Consider the following 27121-nt stretch of genomic DNA (forward strand, 5'->3'; position numbering starts at 1 on the left):
TATTCTATTTGTTACCCTTGATGTGCAATCATTGTTCACTGTCTTCCAAATGATATAGATATAGACTCAGTCAAAAAATATTTAATTAAACACAGTAGTTATGACAGTAGGCGTATATATCTACTATGTTTTTTCTTGGAAGTCATCACAGAAAACAATATATTCATTTTTGAGCAAGAATTTTATATCCAATGTGATGGCGTAGCTATGGGCAACTCACCGGGTATCACTTCTGTGTCACTGTTAGAAAGAAGCGCAGTATACTAACCTCGAAAAAGGGCATAGCAAAATTAATTTAAAATGGGTGGCGAAAGCCATACACACTCTGGCTAGGCTTATAAATGCCCTAGGGCAGATAGCCTAGTATGAACCTATGAACCTATGTGCCAATAGCTACGCCAACATGGTCCTGGCTCTATGGAAGGAAGATTGTTTATTCAACAGTCAGTTTAAGAAACACGTGCTATTCTATCGTCGTTTTGTTGATGACGTTTTCCTTGTTTGGAATGGTGCAGTACAGAATTTAGAGTCATTTGTGTTTAATATAAATAGATTGACAGGTTTCTTGAAGTTCACACATAGTTATTTGAATACATATATAGAATACTTAGATGTATATATAGAAAAAGTTATGGACACCTTTGTTAACACTGGAGTTTATAGAAAGGCTTGTCATAGGAACACCCTTTTACACAGACGCAGCATGCACACCCCCCCCCCTATATTTTTAAAAACATTATAAGGAGGACAAGGAATGAGAATTTCACGTTTGAATGCTACGGATGCAGGTTATCAGCATGAACTAATTGATTTTAAAAATAGACTACTAGTTAGAGGTTATAATGAAACAGAAATAGAAAGAGGTTTATTAGACCTTGATTTAATTAGAGAAGATAGAGCTGCACCATACTTTTCCAATAAAAGTACATTTAATAAAGTAATAAGGCAAGGACCACAGAATGTTAAAATACCTATTTATTATACTAATGATAATGGAGCAATTTTTGACATTATTAATAATCATTGGAAGATCCTTACTACTAGTATAGATTTACGGAACATTGTTGGTGACAAACCTTCCTTCAGATATAAAAATAAACCTAATCTTAAAATAATATTATGTCAGACTACACGCACAAATGATCTCAGTAGTACTGCAAAAACTAGCCCATGTGAACAATGTAATTACTGTAGTTTTATCAACAGCAGTGGAAGCTTTACTCATCCTGACACTGGGAAATTCTATAGGTTTGGAGTAAATGCGAATTGCAATACTGCACACATTGTCTGTTTAGCCGAGTGTAATTTGTTCCTCTTTTTACATCGGGAAAACTAATAGAATGTTTTGCACTAGAATAAGGGAACATCTTTATGCTATTAGAGTGCAATATGTTAACAATGCTTTAGCTAAACATGTTATAATGTTAGGAGAACAACACACGTTTACTTTCATGGCTATAGATATGGTGCATTCCATTATAAGGCAAGGAGATATCAGGAATGGCACTGAGAGAAGAGAAGTTACTTGGATATTAAAATTTAGAGCTGATAGGGGTAGGGGCTGAATGAAAGGGCGTCCCTTAAGCCCATATTAAAATCTCATAGACAGTTTTTTGATGTATATAATGATCATACTCAAATAATAGGTTTTACTATATTATATATACCTTTTTATATTTTATTGGTCTCAGTTTGTTTTCTAAGTTAGGCTGACATTTTTTACCTTTTTGAACCCTACATGTATGAGGTTCCATATTTAAAGTAGTTTGTTATTATATTATTAATGCATTTTGTAATGAATACACATTGTTTTGACATCTATGTTTGTCCCCCTTTTTTTATGTGGGTCTGTACAAAGTTATCCTTTATGTTTTAAATGAAGCTGTTCATAAATGTGACACAGTTTATTACATAAAGAATAAACTTTTCAATCTACATTTAGTTTCACTTGCTAGCAGTACCATTCACATACTTTTTCATGGTAGAAAGTTAAATGTAATATTTTAGAGATTTTAAGACATATGGGAACCTAGTACATGTATATTTTAGGCTCTCATCAAATAGCACACAAAATCTTTTATTGCACTATCTATACATTTTCTCGTAGAAGAATAATTATATGGAATAAGACTTATATAGCACATATAGTATTATTTAGGCTTTTATCAAACAGCTTATAATAATTCAATTTTGAATATACTGATTATAATTAAATGCTGAGGAAATGTTAATTCATGCTTGACTTGTACATACATGAATTTCATTCGACGTCTTAATTCTTAATTTTATTCATGTTTTATTGTATATGGTATGCAATTTATCTTTAACTTTAAGACCGTCCTTACGTCATTAACAATTACTGACTATATAAGGAGTGGTTAATAGCATGGTGTTTTTTGGTCTGACTAAGCAAATGTGAAAACGCTTACCCGTGTACACCATTAAAAGTGTTTTATTCTTTAACGCTGACTGTGTTCGATCGTTACTCAAACTTTTTATTTCACTGCATGGTTGCCTCCACCAAAAGGTTTTTATCTGCCACACATACATACATATACACACATATATATATACACACATATATATATACACACATATATATATATATATATATATATATATATATATACACACATACATACACACACACACATAATATATATATATATATATATATATATATATATATATATATATATATATATATATATACACACACACACACACACACACACACACACACACACACACATACATGCAGGTACTTTAGAACACCAAAAAATTGACCTTCAACTAAAAGCAAATACAACACAAAGGCTTTTGAGCATAGTGAAGGAAAGAAGAGGTATAATAAAGAAAGGGGGCTGGCGGGTGGGTAACCTGGAATGAAACAGTGAATACATTCGGACATCTACATTTATGGTAAGTGTACACAACTGCACTATGTTCTTCGTGTTTCACTGTTGCAGTCATTACATTTGGGTAGAATCCCAAAGCTATGGATGGGAGGATGGAATTAAACAGCATTAGGAGCAGCTATAAGGCCCTGCAGGACTGCAATGGCAAAGCCTGCCCTGGATTTAGAAAAGAGAGGTAAATGGTAATGCTTTGTGAACATATAAACTGAGCTCCAAGTAGCAGCTTCTAGAATGTCTCTGGTAGGAACCCCTCTGAGAAAGGCTGTAGAAGTAGAAGTAGCCCTGGTCGAATGGGATCTGATCCCCTTGGGCACAGGTTTACCATGGTGCAAGTAGCAGAAACTAATACAATGGCTTATCCATTTTGAAATAGTCTGCTTTGATATAGCCTTCCCCTCTGTTCCTGCAGCAAATGCCACCAGTAGTTGCTCAGACTTTCTTAGAGATTTTGTCCTGTTTAAGTAGAATCTTAGTTGTCTGTGTACATCCAATGAATGCATAATCCGCTTCCCCTTGTTCTGTGGATTTAGGAAAAAAGTTGGCAGGTGAATGGCCTTAAGAGCCACACTGGATACCACCTTAGGCATAAAAGAAGAATTGGTCCTGAGGGCCACCCTGTCCGGGTAAAAGATAATGAAAGGCTCCACTACCACAAGAGCCTGTAGTTCTGAAACCCTTATAGCTGAAGTGACTGCTAAAAGAAAGGCTGTCTTCCAAAAAAGAAATTTTATAACTACAGTAAGCAGCTGGTTCAAAAGGAGGTAGGGTGAGTTTTTCCAGCACAAAATTGAGGTCCCATGCAGGAGTCGGTGCTCTCCTGGGAGGCCTTAAATTTTTGGTCCCTCTGAGGTACTGCTTTAGCAGGGGATGAGAAAAGAGAGGAGGCTCTTTGTTGTAATGAGCCAAGATGGCAGAGGCATGGATTTTTATTGAAGAAAAAGACAGGCCCTTGTGAAGCATCTCAGTTAAGTATTGCAAAATCTGAGGAATAATCGGGCTTTGCTGTGTCTATTCCTTGTGCTTGGTTCCAAGCACAGAATCTCTTCCATTTATCAGCATAGGATTTTCTAGTACTAGGCCTTCTGGCCTCCAAAATGACATCTATCATAGGTTTACTGAGAGATGTGATTGGTGAAATTAGTTGATTAGCCATGCTGCAATATTCAGAGTTTGGAGCCGAGTGTGCAGAAAGTACAGTTTTGTACCTACCATAAATGTAGATGTCCGAGAGGAATGCATCTGCAGTCTTTACAAATGGGTTGTCCTGTCGTCAGGCAGCCCTTCGGTCGGCCGGATTCCAAAGTCTGGGTCCGGCTTCGGCTGGTGTCGCACTTCACCCGACGTCATTGCGGCAGTTATGCGGGTATAAAGGCATCAGCCGACGCCATTTTCCTCAGTGTTTCTTGCCCCAGATGCCAGGTGCCCTCTTGGATGGCTAAATTTGGATAAATGCCAAAGTTTCCAAATAGTAGAGAGCAAACACACAAAAAAAACATGTATGTACATATATACAAACAAATACACCATAATAGATCCCCCCCAAGCTAGCTGAAGATTGGCAAATACCCTAGGAGTACCCTCAGAGGGGAAGGAGGGTGGGTAATCCTGACTGCAGATGCATTCCTCTCGGACATCTACATTTATGGTAGGTACAAAACTGTACTATGTCCTTCAAGGATGCATCTGCAGTCTTTACAAATGGGTAGAATACCATAGCTAAACTAGGGGAGGAGGAAATGAGAAGAGATTATGGTGTAGTTAGGATCCCTTGCAAAACAGCAGTGGCAAAACCAGCACGGGATCTAGAGTATAGAGGTAAATTATAATGCTTGGCAAATGTATGCACGGAGGTCCAAGTAGCAGCCTCTATAATGTCCTTGGTAGCCACTCCTCATAAGAAAGCTGTGGTAGTGGCTGTAGCCCTTGTGGAGTGAGGCCTGATGTTCTCTGGAGTTTTCTTTCCATGGTAGGAGTAACAAAATCTAATGCAATTTCCTATCCATTTGGAGACTGTCTGTTTTGAAATTGGTTTTCCTTCCTTTCCTGTTGCATATGCTACCAGAAGCTGGTCAGTTTTTCTATTGTTTTTTATCCTGTCCAGGTAGTAGCGTAATTGTCTATGTACATCCAAGGTATGTAAGAGCCTTTCTCCCCTGTTCCCTGTGGGTTGGGGAAGAATGTTGGAAGGTGGATAGCCTGATTTAAAGAGACTCTGGATACCACCTTAGGCATAAATGTAGGATTTGTTCTCATGGACACTATCTTGATGGAAGATCAGGAAGGGTTGCACTGCCATTAATGCCTGTAGTTCAGAGACCCTTCTTGCTGAAGTTATTGCCAGCAGGAAAGCAATCTTCCAGGATAAGTATTGTAATTCTGCTGTTGCTGCTGGTTCGAAAGGGGGAAGAGTCAGTTTTTCTAGCACAAAGTTCAAGTCCCATGCTGGCAATGGAGGTTTCCTGGGAGGTTTTACATTTTTAATTCCTCTCAGAAACTGTCTGAGCAGAGGATGCGAGAAGACAGGAGGATCCAAGCTGTATTCTGCTGAAATAGCTGATGCATGTATCTTGATGGAAGAATAGGACAGGCCTGTATGGAAGAGCTCCGCCAAGTACTCCAGGATGTTGGCTATGTTCACCAGTGTCACATCTTGCCCCTTTGCAGTACTCCAGATGAGATATCTTTTCCATTTTGCTGCATAATTCTTTCTTGTTGAAGGTCTACGAGCCTCCAGGATTATGTCTTTAACCTTTTGGGATAAATTTGGGTTAATTGCTGTTATGTAATGTTCCAGGCAGTTAGCTGCAGAGTTTTTAGGTTTGGATGCAGGATGTTTTAGTTGTTCTGTGTTAACAGTAATGGGATCAGGGGCAGTGTCCATATTTGTTCCCGGGACATGCTCCTCAGCAGTGGATACCAATGTTGTCTTGGCCAGTCTGGAGCTATCAGAATGATCCTCTGACGTTCCTCTTTGATCTTCAGAAGCACCTTGTGCATCAAAGGAAGTGGTGGGAATGCGTATGCTGTCAGGCTTTTCCAACTGAAAGATAGGGAGTCCACCTTCCAGGCAAGTGGGTGGTAAGTCCTTGTGCAGAATTTCTTCAACTGGTGATTGAATGGGGATGCAAGTCTATTTGTGGTAATCCCCATTCTCTTGTGATGGCTTTGAAGATGTCCGGATGCAGCATCCATTCGTGGGCATCTGTTGTAGTTCTGCTTAATATGTCTGCTAGAATGTTTTCCTTCCCTGGTACATAAATTGCCTGTAACTATATGTTGTAGCTCAGAGCCACATCCCATAGGTCCAGTGCCAGCCGGCATAGGGGGTATGAGTGTGTGCCTCCCTCTTTGTTGATGTACCACATAACTGTGGTGTTGTCTGTCCTTATCATCAATTGGCCTTCTTGGAGAAAAGGTCTGAATGCCTGGATTGCCAATTTTACTGCCATCATTTCTTTTAGATTTATGTGCAGATGCAGCTGGTCTTGAGTCCATAGGCCTTGAATGCACTTGCCCAGCATGTGTGCCCCCCAACCGAGGTCTGAGGCATCTGTCGTGATGGTTTGTCTTGGTTGACTTTTGCAGAAGGGCAATCCTGTGTTTGATTGGCAGGCCTGAGCCCACCATAGGAACTCTTGCTTCAGGAATGGGATCATTGGAATTTTGGTTTCTAGGCTGTGCTTGTGCTGGGACCACAAATTCTTTAGGTACCACTGTAGCTTTCCATTATGCAGCCTAGCATGAGGGACCAGTATTATGCAGGATGCCATGAAGCCTAGAGCTTGTAGCACTTTTCTTGCAGTTAGATGGTTCTGCTTTGTTAATGCCAAGAAGTAGAGAGGAAGTTGCTCTTTCTTTTCTGCAGTTAGAAATGCCATTTGTTTTGATGTGTCCAGTTCTGCACCCAGAAAGGTTATTCTTTGGGATGGAATCAGCCTTGACTTTTTTGTATTGACTGTATATCCCAGGGCTTGCAGCAGGTAAATGACTCTTTGTAAGTCTTCTGTTAGTTTGCTTTTGTTGTCCGCTTGTATCAGGCAGTCGTCCAGGTAGGGATAGATTTGAATCCCCTGAAGTCTGCAATGAGCGATTACTGATGCCAGGCATTTCGTGAACACTCTGGGCGCAGTAGATAAGCCAAAGGGCAATGCTGAGAATTGATAATGCTCTGATCCTGCAAGAAATCTGAGGTAACTTCTGCAAATTGGTCTTATGGGGACGTGCAGGTATGCCTCCTTGAGATCTAGAGTTACCAGCCAAGACTCCGTGCCCAGCACGGGAAGAAGCTGCTGTAGGGTCAGCATTTTGAATTTTGGAACAATGAGGAATGTGTTTAAAGCGGACAGGTCTAGAATAGGCCTCCATTTGTTTTCTTTTCTTGGTACCAGGAAGAGTCTGGAGTAAAATCCCTTTCCTTGCTCCATAGATGGTACCTTTTCCACAGCTCTCATTCTTAATAATTGAGATATTTGTTTTAGAGCTTCTGTCCTTTGAGTAGGTGGTAGGTTTGGCATTCCTCTCTTTCCTGGTAGAGTATGGAAATGGAACCTGTAACCTTGGGTATGCAATAGGAGTGGAAATCTTTATGAGGTATTTGTTTCCCACAAGATAAACAGTTATTAACTTTCTCTGACATCGGCTGAGGCAAGAAAGAGTCCCCAACGGGGTACTTAGCTTTATAGAAGTCTTCGAAGTAGTATTCGGTAGTAATAATCTCTGGATCTGACCGACCGGCACTTGCGAACAGCTTCTGCTTCGGGCGCCACGCGGCAAGAAAGACGGAGGAAAATGGCGTCGGCTGATGCCTTTATACCCGCATAACTGCCGCAATGACGTCGGGTGAAGTGCGACACCAGCCGAAGCCGGACCCAGACTTTGGAATCCGGCCGACCGAAGGGCTGCCTGACGACAGGACAACCCATTTGTAAAGACTGCAGATGCATCCTTGAAGGACATTTTGATAGTTCTGCTGAGACAATAGATGAGGTGTTTGAGGCAAGTATCACGGAGGAAGGTGTGACATATTCCTTAGAAGCAGTTATCAGTGTTGGCGAGGCCAGTCCGGAGCAATCAGAATCATTTTTGTTTTTTCCTGTCTGACTTTTAGTAAGACCTTGGAGAGTAGAGGCAGAGGGGGAACGCATAGACTGACAGGTTTTTCCAGCTAAAGGATAGAGCATCCACTTTCCATGCTTTTTTGCGATGAGTTGTTGTGCAGAATTTGTCCAGCTGATAGATCTATTTGCCACTCCCCAAAACTATGTCTGAGCCCCCCATTTTTGTGTCAACATGCTGAAGATTTGTGGATCCAGTTTCCATTTGTGTGGGTCCATAAGATTTCTGCTTAGGTCGTCTGCCAGAGTATTTTGCTTTCCTGGCAGGAATTGAGCTTGAAGATATATTTGGTAAGTCAAGGCTGTGTTCCACAAGGCCATGGCTTGTCTGCAAAGGGGGTAGGAGTGGGTAACCCCCCTGTTGTTTATGTACCACATAACTGTGGTGTTGTCCGTCTTTATCAATAGTTGTCCTGGATGAAGGAAGTCCTTGAAGGCTCAGAGCATTCTGTACAGCTAGCATTTCTTTCTGGTTGATATGTAGATGCATTTGATTTGGACTCCATTTGCCCTGAATGCATCTCCCTGCCAGGTGGGCCCCACAAGCATAGTCTGATGTGTCTGTAGTCAGCGTTTGGGTGGCAGGGGGTAGAATGAATGACAGTCCCTGGTTTTGGTGACATGCCTCTGACTACCAAAGGAACTCCTGCTGCAGGCAGTTAATGAGAGGAATCATTGTTTCCAGGCTGTGACAATGTTGACTCTATAAGCCTTTTAGGCACCACTGACATTTCCTTATATGCAGTCTTGCATATGGAATTAGTAGAATGCAGGATGCCATGAACCCCAAAGCCTGCAGAATTTGTCTTGCAGATAGCTGGGTTTTTGTTGCCACTCGTTTGAAGTATGTTGTCAATTGAATTTGTCTAGCGTGAGGTAAGCCATCTGGGCAGTTGTATTCAAGCTTGCACCCAGGAATGTAATTATTTGAGAGGGTACCAGGTGCGATTTATTTTCGTTTATGGTGTACCCTAAGCATGCTAGAAGCCTTTTTACAAACGCCAGATGCTGAAGAAGAGAGTGTTCTTGTCCTCTGCCTGAATGAGACAATCGTCCAGATATGGATAAATTTGAATGCTTGTCTGCAAAATGCAATTACTGGTGCCAGGCACTTTGTGAAACCCTAGGCGCAGTAGATAAGCCAAAGTGCAGTGCAGAGAACTGGTAATGCAAATAGCCTGCTTTGAAGTGGAGGTATCTTCTGCAAGATTCCCTGATTGGGATATGCATGTATGCCTCTTAAGACTACAGTTACCAACCAGGCATTCTTGCCTAGCATAGGCAGTAGCTGTTGTAAAGTCAGTATTCTGAATTTTGGAATGTCCAGGAAAGTATTTAGAATGGATAAGTCCAGAATTGGGACGCCATGATTTGTCTTTTCTGGGTACCAGGAAAAGTCTCGAATAAAAACCTTGCCCTTTTTCCTTTTCTGGTACTGGTTGAATAGCCCCCATATCCATGAGGGACATGACTTGTTTCTGGGCCTCTGCCCACTGATTTGGTGGCAGATCTGGACATCAGTTTGGAATTGGCAACGTGTGGAAATGAAATCTGTACCCCATGGGATACTATATTTAAGACCCACTTATCCTGGGTAATTAGATGCCAATTTTGAGCATGAAGTGCTAGTTTTCCCCCCAAAGGGGCTGCCAAAAGACAAGTGCTTGGAGATGGCAGAGGAAAGTCATTGAGACTTTTTACTGTAGGGTGGTGCTTTGCTACCTCCTGATTTGGAGGTGGAGGCACTCAATTGCTTTGTCCTGTTAGATCCTTGTGACTGAAACCTGGAGCCTTTGGAGCATCTGGGTTTGGCCTGAGTGGCTCTATTGGACACTGAAAGGACCAATTCTTAGTAGGCCAGTGTTTACTGAACATGGGTGGCTGCACTTGCAAGAAATCTTCTACAGTTTGCATAGATTTAACTTTGTCTTCCATCTTTTTCAAAACCTCTTCTGCCTTATTACCAAACAGACTGTCCTGCTGTAAAGGAGCATCCAACAATTTAGCTTTGACATGATCAGGCAGATTTTGCTCCTAGAGCCAAGCATGCCTTCTTATCACAGATCCAGTTACGGCGGCCCTGCAAGAGGCCTCCAAGGAATCAAAAAGTACAGTTTTGTACCTACCATAAATGTAGATGTCCGAACTGGATAGCATCTGCAGTCATAACAAATGGGTTGTCCTGTCGTCAGGCAGCCCTTCGGTCGGCCGGATTCCAAAGTCTGGGTCCGGCTTCGGCTGATGTCGCACTCCACCCGACGTCATCTCTGCTGGTCTTCGGGTATAAAGGCATCAGCCGATGCCATTTTCCTCAGTGTTTCTTGCCCCAGATGCCAGTTGCCCTCTTGGAAGGCTAAATTTTGGATAAATGCCAATGTTTCCAAAAAGATAGAAGGCAAACACAAAAAATAAGCATGTATATACATATATACAAACAAATACACCATAAGAGACTCCCCCCACCAGCTAGCTATTAGGAGGGTAAATACCCTAGGAGTACCACAGAGGGGAGGGAGGGAGGGTAATCCTGACTGCAGATGCTATCCAGTTCGGACATCTACATTTATGGTAGGTACAAAACTGTACTATGTCCTTCATGGATGCATCTGCAGTCATAACAACTGGGTAGAATACCATAGCCAACTAGGGAGGAGGAAGAAAAATTATGGTGTGGTTAGGATCCCTTGCAGTACAGCAGTGGCAAACCCTGCTCGGGATCTGGAATACAGAGGTAAATTATAATGCTTGGCAAATGTATGCACGGAGGTCCAAGTAGCTGCCTCAATAATGTCCTTGGTTGCCACTCCTCGTAAGAAGGCTGTGGTAGTGGCTGTTGCCCTTGTAGAATGAGGCCTTATGTTCTGTGGAATTGGTTTTCCATGGAAGGAGTAACAGAATCGTATGCAATTTCCTATCCATTTGGAGATTGTCTGTTTGGAAATTGCTTTTCCTTCCCTTCCTGTTGCATAGGCTACAAAAAGCTGGTCAGTTTTTCTGTTACTTTTGGTTCTGTCCAGGTAGTAGCGTAGCTGTCTATGTACATCCAAGGTATGCAGCATTTTTTCCCCTCTGTTTTGTGGATTGGGGAAGAAGGTAGGTAGGTGGATTGCCTGGTTTAAAGACACTCTGGATACCACCTTAGGCATAAATGTAGGATTAGTTCTCATGGACACCATATCTTGGTGGAAGATTAGGAAGGGTTGTACTGCCATTAGGGCCTGAAGTTCAGAAACCCTCCTTGCTGAGGTAATTGCCAGTAGGAAAGCAGTTTTCCATGACAGGTGCTGTAGATCTGCTGTTGCTGCTGGTTCAGAAGGAGGGAGTGTCGACTTTTCTAGCACAAAGTTCAAGTCCCATGCTGGCAATGGTGGTTTCAAGGAGGTTTTACATTCTTGATCCCTCTGAGGAACTGCCTGAGTAGAGGATGTGAATAGACAGGTGGATCAAAGCTGTATTCTGCTGAAATAGCTGATGCATGTATCTTGATGGAGGAATAGGACAGGCCTGTATGTAGAAGCTCTGCCAAATACTCCAGAATGTTAGCAATATCTATATTCGACACATCTTTTCCTCTTTCAGCACTCCAAATGACAAATCTTTTCCATTTTCCTGCATAGTTCCTTCTTGTTGAAGGTCTGCGGGCTTCAAGGATAATGTCTTTAACCCTTTGGGAAAGATCTGGATTAGTTGCTGCTATGTGATGTTCCATGCAGTCAGTTGCAAAGTTTTTAGGTTTGGATGCATGATGCTGTAGTTGTTCTGAGTTAACATCAAAGGCATCAGGGGTATTGACCACATTTTCTCCCGAGACATGCTCCTCAGCAATGGGTACCAGTGTTGTCTTGGCCAGTTCGGAGCTATCAGGATTATCCTTGGACGTTCCTCCTTGATTTTTAGTAATACCCTGTGTATCAAGGGAAGAGGTGGAAATGCATATGCTGTCAGACCTGTCCAGCTGAAGGAGAGCGAATCCACCTTCCATGCCAGTTGGTGGAATGTCCTTGTGCAGAATTTTTTGAGCTGGTGATTGAGAGGGGAAGCGAATAGATCTATCTGTGGCATTCCCCATTTCTTTGTGATGGTCTTGAAGATGTCCGGGTGTAGCATCCATTCGTGAGCATCCGAGGTGGTTCTGCTTAACATGTCTGCTAGAGTGTTCTCCGTTCCCGGTACAAATATTGCCTGTAACTGGATGTTGTAGCTGAGTGCCAGGTTCCAAAGGTCCAAAGTCATTCTGCATAGGGGGTATAAATGAGTGCCTCCCTGTTTGTTGATGTACCACATGACTGTGGTGTTGTCTGTCCTTATCATCAAATGGCCTTCTTTGAGAAATGGTCTGAATTTTTGGATTGCCAGTTTTACTGCCAGCATTTCTTTTAGGTTGATGTGCAGGTGTAGCTGGTCCTGAGTCCACAATCCTTACGCATTTGTCCAGCATGTGTGCCCCCATCCTAGGTCTGAGGCGTCTGTTGTGATGGTTTGGCTTGCTTTCGAAAGTTGTGGAAGGGTAGGCCTGGGTTTGACTGGCATGCTTGAGCCCACCATAGGAACTCCTGTTTTAGGCATGGGATTAGTGGTATTTCTGCTTCTAGGCTGTGCCTGTGTTGGGACCATAAATTCTTTAGGTACCACTGTAGTTTTCTCATATGCAGTCTGGCATGTGGGACCAAGATTATGCATGATGCCATGAAGCCCAAGGCCTGCAGAACTTTTCTTGCTGTTAGCTTGTTCTGTTTTGTTAATGCCAAGAAGTAAAGAGGAGTTCTTTTTGTTTTCTGCAGTTAGGAATGCCATCTGTTTTACTGTGTCCAATTCAGCCCAAGAATGTCCTTGTTTGGGATGGTATCAGCCTTGACTTTTGTAAATTGACTGTGTATCCCAGGGCTTGTAGCAAGTAAATGACCCTTTGTAAATCTGTTGTCAGCTTGCTTTTGTTGTCCGCTTGTAGCAGGCAGTCGTCCAGGTATGGATAAATTTGGATTCCTGTAGTCTGCAGTGGGCGATTACTGATGCCAGGCATTTTGTGAATACTCTGGGCAGTAGATAAGCCAAAGGGCAATGCTGAGAATTGATAATGCTCTGATCCTGCAAGAAATCTGAGGTATCTTCTGCAATTTGGTCGAATGGGGACGTGCAGGTATGCCTCCTTGAGATCTAGAGTTACCAGCCAACACTCCTTGCCCAGCATGGGAAGAAGTTGCTGTAGGGTCAGCATTTTGAATTTTGGGACAATGATGTATGTGTTTAAGATGGACAGGTCGAGAATAGGTCTCCAACTTTTTTCTTTTCTTGGAACTAGGAATAGTCTGGAGTAGAATCCTTTGCCCTGTTCTGTTATTGGTACTCTTTCCACAGCTGTCATCTTTGTTAATTGCATTATCTGCTGTAGAGCTTCTATTTTTTGATTTGGAGGCAGGTTTGGCATTCCTCTTTTGACTGGTAAAGTGTGGAAGTGGAACTGGTATCCTTGGTCTATGGTTTGCAAAATCCACTTGTCTTTTGTGATATAGTGCCAATTTTTCGAAAATAAGGCTAACTTTCCGCCTAATGGTGCTGCTATTTGCTCCCTGGTAGGCGGAGTTAGAGTCAAGTCACTGTGATTGTCCTGTTGCAGTGGTAGTGGTTGTGTCTGTGCCTCTGTTATTACCTTGCCACTGTCGTCCTCTGTAGGCACCTCCTCTGGATTGATTTCTGCCTCTGGAACGTCTATTCCTGCCCCTTTGGGATCTTGTGGAGTCAGGAAAGGACCAATTTTTGGCAGGCCAGTTCCTGCTAAACCTTGGAGGCTGAACCTGTAAGAAATCTTTAACTGTACAGATTTTGCCTTTTCTTCCATTTTCTTCATTACCTGCTGGGCAGGTGTACCAAATAAACTGGCCTTATCCATAGGAGCATCTAATAGCTTAGCTTTAACATGATCTGGTAAGACCTGCTCTTTCAACCATGCATGTCTTCTTATCACTGTGCCAGTCATGGCTGATATAAATGAAGCCTCCAGTGCATCATAGCCACATTTTAAGGAATGGTTACTAACCTGTTGTATGTTATTTACCATTTCTAATACATATTTCTTATCTATAGAGTCATCAGAGGATAGCTTTTTAGTTAACTGGTCAAGCATAAACTCTTGGTATTGTATCATGTGAAACTGACAGTTTAAAGCTCTAGCTGAGAGAGTAGCAGAAGTGTAAACTTTTTTGCCCCATCTGTCTAAAGACCTGGATTCCCTTTCTGAAGGTATAGGGTTTTTTGTTGTGGTCGAGGCTACTGCCTTAGGCCCCTGGGAAATAGTTTCGGGTCCGCCAGTGGGGCCTTGTATAGGTGGTGATGAGTGTCTGGCACCCTGTAAAATCTATCAGGTTTGGCAGGGGCTGGAGGTAAAGAATCAGGAGCAGTGCAGACATCATTAAATGAATCATCCACAACAGGCAAAACAGGAGGAATAGCTAAGGGCCTATGTTGTGGTAAGTGCAGAAAAGTTCTAAGCCTTTTTCTTGAATCTGAGAAATCTTGTCCCTGCCATTGGAATTGCTCTCTCATGGCATGTAAGGTTTCCCCAAAGGAAAATTCCTCTGGTGGAGAGGCAGCTGGAATGGATTCTTCAGCATCAGAGTCTTCATAAGTAGAAAAAGGATCCTCTGGCTGTTCTGCAATGTCGGAGTCATCCGCAGAATCAGAGGACACTGGCTCGGGGGGCTCTGTCCTAGGTCTCTTTTCTGGTGGCTGAGAGGCCCTGTCTGGGTGAGATTGGGATCCCCTAATGAAAGATATTAAATCTTCTGCCAGAGTAAGCATTTGTGAACTGGAAGCGGGCCTGTGTGAGGGAGGTTTAACAAGCACTGACTTAGCAGATTTGGCTGCTTTAGCCCTGGCAAAGGCCTTGATAGACATGGCTGCAGGGGGTCTTGCAGCACCACGTGCTGGGGTAGAGACATCCAAAGGGATGGTGTCAGATAACTCACTGGAAGCCACAGTTGTAGGCAAAATTTCTGAGGCCGATTCAGGTAAAGTAGCGGGAGCCTCAGTAGTAGTCATGGATTCGGCTGAAGATTGACCAGATTTCTCGGTTTCGGCTGAAACCGAGACACTCGCGGCTTGCTTGACCGTGGTTTCGTCCGAAACCGCGGGCAGCGAGTGTCGGTCTTTTTCCTTGTGTTTTTTGACAATTTGGGTAGTCGGAGGATCCGACGGCATAATGTACGCAAAGTCTGAGCCGAAAAACTGTTCAGCAAACTCCGACCGACGCCTTAGCGTTCGTCGGTTGAAGGAAGCACAGGCCGAACAGGCTGCAACGTCGTGGTCTGGGCCTAAGCAAGGCAGACAGTAAGAGTGGAAATCTTTATGAGGTATTTGTTTCCCACAAGTTAAACAATTATTGACTTTTTCTGACATCGGCTGAGGCAAGAAAGAGTCCCCAACGGGGTACTTAGCTTTTAGAAGTCTTCGAAGTAGTATTCGGTAGTAGTAATCTCTGGATCTGACCGACCGGCACTTGCGAACAGCTTCTGCTTCGGGCGCCACGCGGCAAGAAAGACTGAGGAAAATGGCGTCGGCTGATGCCTTTATACCCGAAGACCAGCAGAGATGACGTCGGGTGGAGTGCGACATCAGCCGAAGCCGGACCCAGACTTTGGAATCCGGCCGACCGAAGGGCTGCCTGACGACAGGACAACCCAGTTGTTATGACTGCAGATGCATCCATGAAGGACATCCACATTGCAAAATATGCTTTCCAACCTGTTCTGCTGAATGCAATAAATCCTGTAACTCTATTTTCCACACAATCAGAAATCATAATTTTCTGTTTCAGTAAACCCATAACATGCTGTTGATATTTAAGCATATGAAACTGGCAGTTTAAAGCCCTGACTGCCAAGGTTGCAGACGTATAAACCTTCTTACCCTATCTATCCAGCGCCCTGGACTCTCTATCTGAAGGGGTAAGATTTTTGGCTGTAGAAGCCTTAACACCATTGGAACCCTGAGAAATAGTTTCAGGGTCAGTAGCAGGATTTTTGAAAAGAAATTTGTGGGAGTCAGGAACCCTGTAATATCTGTCTGGCTTACTAGGAGCCGGAGGCAGGGAATCAGCAGCCATGCTTGATTATGAGAAATCATCAACAATGTCTAATACAGGAGGTATAGCCAAAGGCCTATGCTGAGGAAGAAGAAGAATATCTCTAAGCCTCTTTTTGGATTCTGAGAAGTCCTGACTCTCCCAATGAAAATGTTCCCTTAAAGTATGCAAAGTCTCTCCAAAAGAGAAATCCTCAGGAGGAGAAGCAAAAGGGATGGATTCCTCTGCACAGAGTCCTCATAAGGTGGGATAGAAAATTCCTGTTCAGAAGAGGAACCAGAAGAAATGGAAACCTGATTTGAAGATTCATAATCAGTGCCTTGCCTAGGCCTCTTAGCAGGGGGGGGCTGAGGCTCAGCCATTTTGATAATTTGTTTTTTAGGCAGAGGGGCCTGAGCACGTGGCTCATGCATCAGTTTTTTAGACATAGAAGTGGCATCTGTTTAATATATAAATGTTGAGGCCTGAAAACACCCTCAGAAGCTGGTGCCTGCTCAGCGGCTCTGGACCCATCCAAGGGAGAGACGTCCACGGGTTCAATACTTGCAGAATCTCGCGGCATACCGGACTCCGAATGGGTCTCGGTAGAGGTCTGCAACTCAAAAGTAGTGGGCATCAGGGGCCGCGAAAGCGCCTCACTGAGTACCAGCGAATTGGCGACTGGCTTAGGAGAAGCTTTGGAGTCGGTTTTGGACCGCGACAGTCTGTCTCGGTCTTTTTCCTTGTGTTTTTTGTGAATTCCGGTAGTCAGATTGCTAACGGACGACATTTCAGGGTAGTTAAATCTTGATCCAAAGTATTTAGAAGCAAAAATATACAGACGCTTAATAGCACATTGGTTAAATTTAGCACAAAACCGACAGCAAGGCACTTTGTGATCAGGGCCTATGCAAGGAATACAGTACAAATGAAAATCCTTATGAGGTATTTGCTTCCCACAAGTAATACAATTATTAACTTTTACTGACATTGGTAAGGCGCAAGAAAAAGTTTCCCCAACGGGGTACTTAGCTTTAGTTTGATGACTTAGGTTCTGAAATTCGAAAACGAAAATTTCAGGAGTCGGCCAACCGGCACTTGCGAACTGCTTCTGCTTCAGGCACCGCACGGCAAGAAAAGACTGGTTAAAATGGCATCGGCTGCATGTTTTACACCCCTGACAACCTGACATCATGAAAGAGGAGACAGCAACCGACGTAGGACCCAAGACTTTGTTATTCAGGCCGAATGAAGGCAACCTGTCAGCAGATTACCCAAATGTAATGACTGCAACAGTGAAAAGTACAGTTTTGTACCTACCATAAATGTAGATGTCCGAGAGACATGCAACTGCAGTCATAACATGTGGGTTGTCCTGCCTCAGGCAGCCCTCGGTCGGCCGGATTCCAAAGTCTGGGTCCGACGTCGGCTGATGTCGCATTTCTCTCCGACGTCAGAGCGGCTGGAGTATATAAGCATCAGTCGACGCCATTTTCTTCAGTGTTTCTTGCCCCAGATGCCAGGTGCCCTCCAAGGAAGGCTGTAATCAAATTGGAAGACAAAAACAGGATTTCAAACAAATACATGAGCAATAAAACAAATACACCATAACAGATATCCCCAGCTAAGAGAGAGAGGGATAGGAGTGGACCCTAAGCATAGAGGGGTATGGAGGGAGGGAAAACCCGACTGCAGTTGCATGTCTCTCGGACATCTACATTTATGGTAGGTATGTCTCTCGGACATCTACATTTATGGTAGGTACAAAACTGTACTATGTCCTTCAAGAATGCAACTGCAGTCATAACATGTGGGTAGAATACCATAGCTTAGCTGGGGGAGGAGGTATGCTCTAGGAGAGTGATGGTGTGGCAATCAAACCCTGCAGGACTGCCGAAGCAAAGCCTGCTCTGGATCTGGAATATAGGGGGAGATTGTAGTGTTTTGAGAATGTATGCACGGAGCTCCATGTAGCAGCTTCTAGAATGCCCTTTGTAGGCACCCCTCTTAAAAATGCTGTATAGGTGGCTGTAGCTCTGGTGGAATGTGGTCTGACAGGCTGGAACAGTCTTTCCATGAAAGGAATAACAGAATCTGATGCAATGTCCAATCCATTTAGAAATAGTCTGTTTTGAAATTGCTTTTCCTTGGACTGCAGGGGCGTAAGCTACAAAAAGCTGTTCAGACTTCCTACTTGCCTTGGTTCTGTCCAGGTAGTATCGAAGATGTCTATGAATGTCTAAGGTATGTAAAAGCCTTTCCCCCTTATTCTCAGGATTGGGGAAAAAGGCAGGCAGATGAATGGCTTGATTTAGAGAAACCCTAGATACCACCTTTGGCATAAAGGTAGGGTTGGTCCTTAATGAAACCCTGTCTCTGTGGAAAATAATAAAGGGTGGTATTGCCATTAGGGCCTGTAGTTCCGAAACCCTTCTTGCTGAGTTAATTGCCAACAGGAAAGCTGTTTTCCATGATAGAAATTGTAAGTCAACTGATGCTGCTGGCTCAAAAGGAGGTAGAGTCAGCTTTTCTAAGACAAAATTGAGGTCCCAGGCTGGCACTGGGGCCTTTCTTGGTGGCTTAATGTTCTTGATTCCCCTGAGGAATGGTCTTAGTAAGGGGTGAGAAAAAACAGGAGGATCAGTGTTGTATCTAGCTGAAATGGAAGATGCATGTATTTTTATTGATGAATATAAGAGGCCACTCTGTAACATATCTGCCAAATATTCCAAGATAAGTGGGATGTTCAGTAATGATGCATCATGCCCTTTGCTGGTATTCCAATTGCTGAATCTTTTCCACTTGGCTAAGTAGACCTTTCTGGTGGACGGTCTTCGAGCCTCTGTTAGTATCCACTGAACTTCCTTAGAGAGAGGTAAGTTGAATTTATTTATGGGATCTCCCAGGCTGTTAGCTGCAGAGTTTGAAGGTTTGGATGCAGTGTACCGAAATTGTGCTGAGTCAAAAGTAGAGGCCACTGAGGGAGGGCCCACCTCCTGGTGTGACATATGCTCCGTAGTAGTGGGTACCAGTGTTGTCTTGGCCAGTCCGGAGCTATTATGATTACCTTGGGCTTCTCTGCTTTGATCTTTAGTAATACTGAGGTCATCAGTGGCAGAGGTGGGAATGCACAGATTGCTAGGGAGCTCCAGTTGAATGAAAGAGCATCTATTTTCCAAGTCTTTGGATGGTATGTCCTTGTGCAAAATTTTGGTAGTAGATGATTGAGGTGAGAGGCAAATAGGCCCACTTCTGGCTTGTCCCATGTCGAAGTGAGTTGTCTGAAAGCCTTCGGATGCAACCTCCACTCGTGTGGATCTGTGAAATTCCTGCTTAGGCTGTCCGCCAACACATTGTCTTTTCCTGGAACAAACTGTGATTGTAACTGGATGTTTAGACTCAGTGATTTTTCCCAAAGCTGCATTGTCAGTCTGCAAAGGGGATAAGAGTGAGTGCCCCCCTGCTTGTTTATGTACCACATCACAGTGGTGTTGTCTATCTGTATCATTAAGTGACCTTGCTGGAGTTGGTTTTGAAAAGCCTCGATAGCATGCATTACTGCCAGCATTTCCTTTTGATTTATATGCAGATGTGTTTCCTTTGGAGACCATTGTCCTTGTATACATCTGCCTTCCATGTGCGCCCCCCCCATCCGAGGTCTGAGGCGTCTGTAGTCATGGTCTGTGTTATCTGTGGTTTTTTGAATGACAAACCTGCGTTTTCCTTGCTCACCGAAGCCCACCATAGGAATTCCTTTTGTAAGCATGGAATGAGTGGTATGATTGTCTCCAAGTTGTTGCTGTGCTGAGACCAAACGCTTTTTAGGTACCATTGAAGCTTTCTCATGTGTAGTTTTGCTAATGGAACCAGTAGAATGCAGGATGCCATGTAACCCAGGGCCTGTAGGAATCTCTTTGCAGTCATCTGGGTGAGTTTTGCTAAACCTTTGAAGTATTGAGTTAACTTCTCTTGCTTGTCTTCTGTCAGGTAAGCCATCTGAGAGGCTGTGTCTAGTTTGGCTCCTAAGAAGATTATTTGCTGGGATGGCTGAAGTCTTGACTTTTGGAAGTTGACTGTGTATCCCAGAGCTTGAAGTAATCGTATGACATATTCCAGATTTTTTGTCAACATCAGTTTGCCGTCCAGGTACGGGTAAATTTGTATACCCTGGAGCCTGCAATGAGCAATTACTGAAGCCAGGCATTTTGTAAACACTCTGGGCGCAGTAGATAAGCCAAATGACAATGCTGAGAATTGATAATGCTCTGGCCCTGCAAGAAATCTGAGGTATCTTCTGCAACTGTGTCTGAGAGGGACATGCAGGTATGCCTCCTTGAGGTCCAGAGTAATCAGCCACGACTCCTTGGCCAGCATGGGAAGGAGTTGCTGCAGAGTCAGCATTTTGAACTTTGGTACTATGAGAAAGGTGTTTAATGCGGACAAGTCCAGTATTGGTCTCCATTGAGTTTCTTTTCTTGGAACAAGGAACAGACTTGAGTAAAATCCCTGTTCTTGTTCTTGTTGTGGAACTCTTTCTATTGCTTTCATTTGAGCTAGCAGAGAGATTTGCTTGATAGCCTCTGCCCCTTGATGTTGTGGTAGATTTGGCATGCCTTGTTTTCTTGGTAGGGTATGAAAATGAAACCTGTACCCTCGGTCTATAATGTCCAAAATCCATTTGTCCTTTGTCAGTCTGTGCCAGTTTTCTGCAAACAGAGATAATTTTCCGCCCAAGGGAGCTTTTAGTTGTTCCCTGGTAGGCGGTAGTAGAGGAAAGTCATTGAGAATGTGGTTGTTGGGCAGGAGAAACCCCTGCGTCACTTCTTTGGTTTCCTGGCTGCCATTGACGTCCCCTGTAAGGGCCTCTGTATTGGCCTCTTCCTCGGCCACGTCTGTTCTTACCCCTTTGAAACTTTTCTGGATTAGGAAAGGACCAGTTTTTTGAAGGCCAGTTCCTACTGAATCTGGGGGGTTGAACCTGGAGGAAATCCTCTACAGTTTGAACTGATTTTGCTTTTTCTTCAATGGTCTTTAGCACATCCTTAGCATTTGCACCAAAAAGCTTGTTCTTTTCCAAAGGTGCATCCAGAAGTTTTGCTTTTACATGATCTGGTAGAGGTTGATCTTTTAACCAAGCATGTCTACGCATCACTGCCCCTGTCATAGCTGCCCTACATGAAGCTTCCAGTGCATCATATCCACACTGCAGGAAGTGATTGCTTACTTGCTGAGTGTTATGTACAGCTTCCTGCAAAGTCTTCCTGTCTAAAGGATCAGGAGAAGCTAGTGTTTTTGTAAATCTTCTAAGAGATAATCCTGATATTGGAACATATGAAAAAGGCAATTTAAAGCTCTCATAGATAAAGTGGTGGAAGTGTAAACCTTTTTACCCAATCTCTCTAAAGACCTTGCCTCCCTGTTGGAGGGCAAAGGATTTTTAGAGGTGGAGGCTGAAACTCCTTTAGGCCCCTGTGAAATAGTTTCCAAATCAACAGTATGGGCCCTGAATAAATGGGAATGAGTTTCTGGGACCCTGTAATACCTGTCTGGCTTGGCTGGTGCAGGAGGGAGAGTATCAGGGGTAGCACTAGAATCAGAATACAAATCATCCAGAACATCATGGAAATTAAATCAGCAGCCATGGACATAATTTGTGTCTCTGGAGTCGGCTGAGGTAAGGATCTTGAAGTAATATGCTTTGTTTTGCTGGCGGCCTTAGCCCTAGTGTAGGCCTTAATAGACATGGCCATAGGAGGACTGGCAGCTCCACGTGCAGGAGTGACCTTGTCTACAGCAATGGTCTCGGGCATTTCCTCGGTTTCGGTATCCGGAGGAAAATCTATAGCTGGCGGAGTAATGTCTGGAATCGGAGTTGTCGGTACTGCGGTGTCTTCGGTTCGGAGCGGTGGAGAGACCGCCTCAGAGGGAACCGGAGCACTCGCGCTAGGTTTTGGTGTGGAGTTGGTATTAGACGCGTGCCGAGGATGTCGGTCCCGGACTTTTCGCTTTTTGGGAGTTTGCGATGTCGGAAGATCCGACGGCATGGTATAAGCAAATTTATTGCCGAAAAAAAGTCTTCAGCGAACTCCGCCCGGCGCCTGAGAGTGCGCTTGTTGAAGCGAGCACAGGCTACACAGGCCGAGACGTCGTGGTCTGGGCCCAGGCAAGGGAGGCAGTAAGAGTGGAAATCCTTATGGGGTATTTGTTTACCACAAAAAAGACAATTGTTAACTTTTTCAGTAATTTCTGACATCGGCTGAGGCAAGAAAAGGTCCCCAACGGGGTACTTAGCTTTTTTGATGACTTCGGTATCGTAGAATACAGGAGCTGACCGACCGGCACTTGCGAACTGCTTCTGCTTCGGGCACCGCGCGGCAAGAAAGACTGAAGAAAATGGCGTCGACTGATGCTTATATACTCCAGCCGCTCTGACGTCGGAGAGAAATGCGACATCAGCCGACGTCGGACCCAGACTTTGGAATCCGGCCGACCGAGGGCTGCCTGAGGCAGGACAACCCACATGTTATGACTGCAGTTGCATTCTTGAAGGACATCACGAAGAACATCAGCATCTCACATTTTTTGCATTGATGACATGATTATACTGAAGGATAAATGTACTGGACCTGTTCCTATATCCCTCTGTTTAACAAAACTCACACAGAATTTGCCTGTCAGTGTCTGCAATTAGATGGGAGTCAAGCTAACCTCAATATTTAATGACAGTTGGAGGACACTGTCAAGTCAGTGAACAATGCACAATGCTTAAAGAATGAGCTACCGCTAATGCAGTATAGAGAAAAAAAATGGTAGGACTGTTTCCATCATAAAACAAAAACTAATTTATCAGAAGTATCACTTTTACTGTGTCTGGGAACATTAGATATAGAAAAGCTACCCAACAGTAACAATTCTTATTCAAGTAGTTTGTTTGCGAAGACTCTTTTCACAAATGGAATAGACATATAAGCATTTCAGCTACATATATACCATACATATCAAAGAAAAATATGGATAAACAGTGTTCTATGGTATGATCCCTCCACAGCCACAACTTCTGTGCAAGTCTTCTAATGCATTATTTAAATGTAGCTTAAATTGCCTCAAACTGATGTTCCTGCTTCCTAACAATCCAAGTCGCACAAGAGCCAGCATATAGCCTTGCATGTAGTACAAGTAAGCATTAAATAACAGCAAAGCCAATCATCTATATGTGCAGGCCTTTATCAAAGAAAATGGTACACTTTGCATTCATCCAGTAGGTAATTTAAATGACCAGCCATCTATACCAAACACCGGCAAGCATTGTGGCAAAGCTAAACTTTTCAATCCTTACTTTGGGAGGTGTCTAGACAGAAACAAATGTTAAGATAAGATCAGTGACAATGAAATTAGAAAGGGTTACACTTTGATTCTTACTATTTTTTGACCATATGTCATAATACTTGCGCCTTGGACCAGTGCTTGGTATTGGGCTTGGTTTTCCCAAAGACTTCTGTAGTAAACGAGCCTGTAGAAGTCTTTTACTTCGGGGTACAATGCCCTGGGCTTCCAACTTCTCCTGCCGTAATGCCTGTCGCCTTAACTTCTTGGCATTTGGAATCTGGTGCGACAGTATGCTGCAAATAAAAAATGGATTTAAATTCATAACCATACAGATTTTTTGCCTCCCAAGTTTAAACACATCAAGAATGTCAAGAAAACTAACTGATCCAACACTATCTCTATAATACTAAAGGACATTGCAAATGGTCATACAACTGACAGAAAGAATTCAGTCATTACATTAGTACATACTAACACAACTACATCACAACAAGCTATCTGTGCTTAAGCAGCACTTCACCTAGTTAAACCTAGAATGACTGACACATATCAGTGCTGCTGTGATGTGGAAGGTTAAAACATGTGAAACAATGAGAAAACAGCAATGACTTGTTTTTAATAAGCTGCTAAGTATGCTTTTAAATCTCATGTGAAAGTCCTCAGAATGAATGAGACACCAATTTTTAAACACCTTAAATACTTTACCTTACCAGCAAGGGGTGGTCTAGTACTTGATTTGGATGTTTTGTACCAAGTCATTACCTGTGCTGCAAAGTGTCAAGCACAAGTACCATTAACCATTTAAAAGCCACTGGTAATTCTGTAACAGAAACAACGCTGGACTTTGTTGCAACGCACATTTATCATGTACTTTGAAAAACATGACTAGGCCATATAAAATCAGTCTCCCCCCAAGTTCATACAGTGAGCATGCAGACTCTGTGTCCTTCAGGCAACATATGCTCTAGCACATTCCACACCGGGACAAAAAAAAAAACCCTAAAACTGAGACAAAAATATGCTGGACTAACAATAGCATGCAAACATAACCCTTAGAAAAGGACAACAGTGTAACTTATTAAAGTATAACAATGAAATTATGTCAAAGGAGACAAATAAAATTATGAATACTTTATGATTTCTTTAAACTGAGTGTGGTTAAGTTTTTAAACTGTTTGGGGTTGAGTTAAATTTATGGATGTAACTTGTAATAATTTCTCACAGACTACTCCATTAAAAAAAAACTTGACTGGTGTTGCAAGAAAATCAATCTGATCAGCAAGTTCTTCCTACTTATTTTACTTTGTGATCATACATTATAATCAAGGGTATTAAAAGCTCTTACAAAAGCAGAATGGTTACAATTTCAAAATTCTGAAATTTAACATTCAAGTTTTAAGTTCAATTCAACATTCAAGTTTTAAGTTCAATTCAAACTCAGATTAAAAAAAACAAACTTAAAAGTAGTGACTAAGATTTATCTAACTCAGGATAAGGTGTACTACTGCCCTGAAGCTTTACAGCTATTAGGAATACAACTAGGAATACAGCAGATCTTACAACTTGTTGCAACTTCAACTAGCTTATCAAAAATAGCCATCCTTAAATTGACTTTCTACCGAGTATGTGTGGGTAGTTTCAGATTTATGTTGGCTAGCACTTGCTTCCCAAAACTATCAAATGTTCAAAACTGCAGAGCGAATGCTTAGACTTCTCAATTTTAGCATCATGAAATTACTGGGTTTTTGTTTTCTGTATCATACCACTACAAATATTCACTATTAGGAGACACAATGGTCTTAGGTAAAGGAATAAGATACACAAATTACCACTCAACCCAGTATACGTTCCATCGAAGATTCATATGCAGACAGGAATTGTGTGTGTTCGTCCAATCTTGAGCAAGTCAAAAGTGTGGTGACCAGTATAAATGGTTTCTTATGTACTGTCTACTTGATGTTCACCCTGAAAAATTCTATTTGCTTGTAAAGTACTGTGTAAGTAAACTTACGTAGATGTTCAAATGATCACTGCTGTAGTAGTGTTACTTCCTGCTAATGATACAACAGCCAGCCAGCTTCCAAAGCTTCAAGGGAACCTTCCAAGTTCCCAAACTTTTATACAGTTTGAACTAAAGAAATGGAGTGGTTTGTGCACCAACGCTTTCACAGTTTACATGACAAGAGAAAGAGAGAGAGAGAGACTACAGTCCTATAAAGGTCAGTGCTAAGAAAATAAAAATAGAAGTCCTCACCCGGATAACAAAATTACACATACAAGCAAGCAGCTACAGCAGTACAGATCATTCCATTTACTAGCAAAAATTTTTCTAGTTGCCGGTTTTCTGCATCCTTAAATAACCTGGTGCATGTCCTCAGAAAACAGTTGCCAAAAAGGGGGTGCATGTTACTTTGAATGTATTGAATGCAGAGTGACAACATAGATGTCTAAAACTTGAAAAAATGCTGTCGCTTAGTAGCGAATAGGAAACAAACTGTGGGAGATTGCAGGGAGCAGGGAACTGGCCCTTTCCCCACTGTAGTGTGATCTTGTAATTAATATAAACAATAGGTGAGGGCACAGCCCCCCCAACAGAGGTGCAGCAGAGTTGCCTCATTGCAAAAAAAGCAAAAACACTTTTTGCCTTTTTCTGTTTTTGAATGTCGGGGTAGTGTCACTCAACATGCAAAACATTTGATGTAATGACATGAATCTGCCTACAAGATATTAAGACTCACTCATCCAAGCAGTTAGTTGCAGTAGTCTGGGGTGCATCAGACCCTTCCAGTTTTGTCCATGTAAGCGCACTCGGTGAGGAAACGTGTGGGAACTGCTCTTTGCCATTCCCATTAGAAGGGGGAGCCATTGCTGCCTGGGTCAGAAGGGAGTCACCACAATGATCTTTAAAATATCGTTCATATTAGTGGAAAAACATACAGGAACATTCTTATCCTAGGAAAGGAAAAGCCTTCCATTTTCCAGGCCTTCTTGCATGGAGTCCTGGAACACAACTTGATTGTTATGACTGGAGGCAAAAAGATCTATCCAAGGTGTTCCCTAAAGCTAGGTCAATTCCTGGAAGACAGCACAATTCGGTTTCCATTTGTGAGGGTATCTCCTGGTCCTGCTCAGCTCATTTGCCATAAGGTTTTTCTCTAATGGAACATAATATGCCTGCTGAGTGGGACTGTGCTGAAAAGCTTCATTCTAAGCTACCAAGGTTAGTCTGCATGGACTGCAAAATTTGGTCACCCCATTTACGTATCACATCACTATAGTGTTGTCTGCAAACAAGGCAAAATTTGGTCACCCCATTTACGTATCACATCACTATAGTGTTGTCTGCAAACACTTGTAATAGACCACATGACCACCGATGATGGTGAATAGTGAGCACAGAGCACTTAGGATAGCTAATGTCAATTTTATATTTACGTTTTTTGGTCTGCCTTTTCTATTCCAAAGCCCCTGACTTTTACCTCCACAAACATTGCTTCCCAAGCAAAATCTGAGGTGTCTGTTACAAACTGTGCTATAACTGGAAGGGAAAATGGGACACCTAGATTCAGGCAAAATTGGTCTCCATCCCAAAAGTGGAATCTGGAATGTCAAGGGATGTTAATACTGGACAGTACTGATTTTAGGTACCAACGTATTTTTTCATGTAGAATCTTGCTAAAGGAATCATAAGCATCATAGATGCCACA

General features: G+C 42.8%; 1 protein-coding gene across 1 annotated transcript in view; it reads right to left on the reverse strand.

Annotated features, from left to right (window-relative positions):
- Positions 1-27121, reverse strand: part of NOP53 (NOP53 ribosome biogenesis factor) — a 952413-nt gene that overhangs the window by 766291 nt on the left and 159001 nt on the right. Inside the window, exon 4 of the mRNA XM_044062795.1 lies at positions 23508-23707. Coding sequence (XP_043918730.1) covers positions 23508-23707 — 200 coding nt within the window. The remainder of the gene's footprint in view (positions 1-23507; positions 23708-27121) is intronic.

Source organism: Protopterus annectens, chromosome 1.part0 (genome assembly GCF_019279795.1).
Source record: "Protopterus annectens isolate FY-2018-M chromosome 1.part0, PAN1.0, whole genome shotgun sequence".
NCBI lineage: Eukaryota > Metazoa > Chordata > Ceratodontiformes > Protopteridae > Protopterus > Protopterus annectens.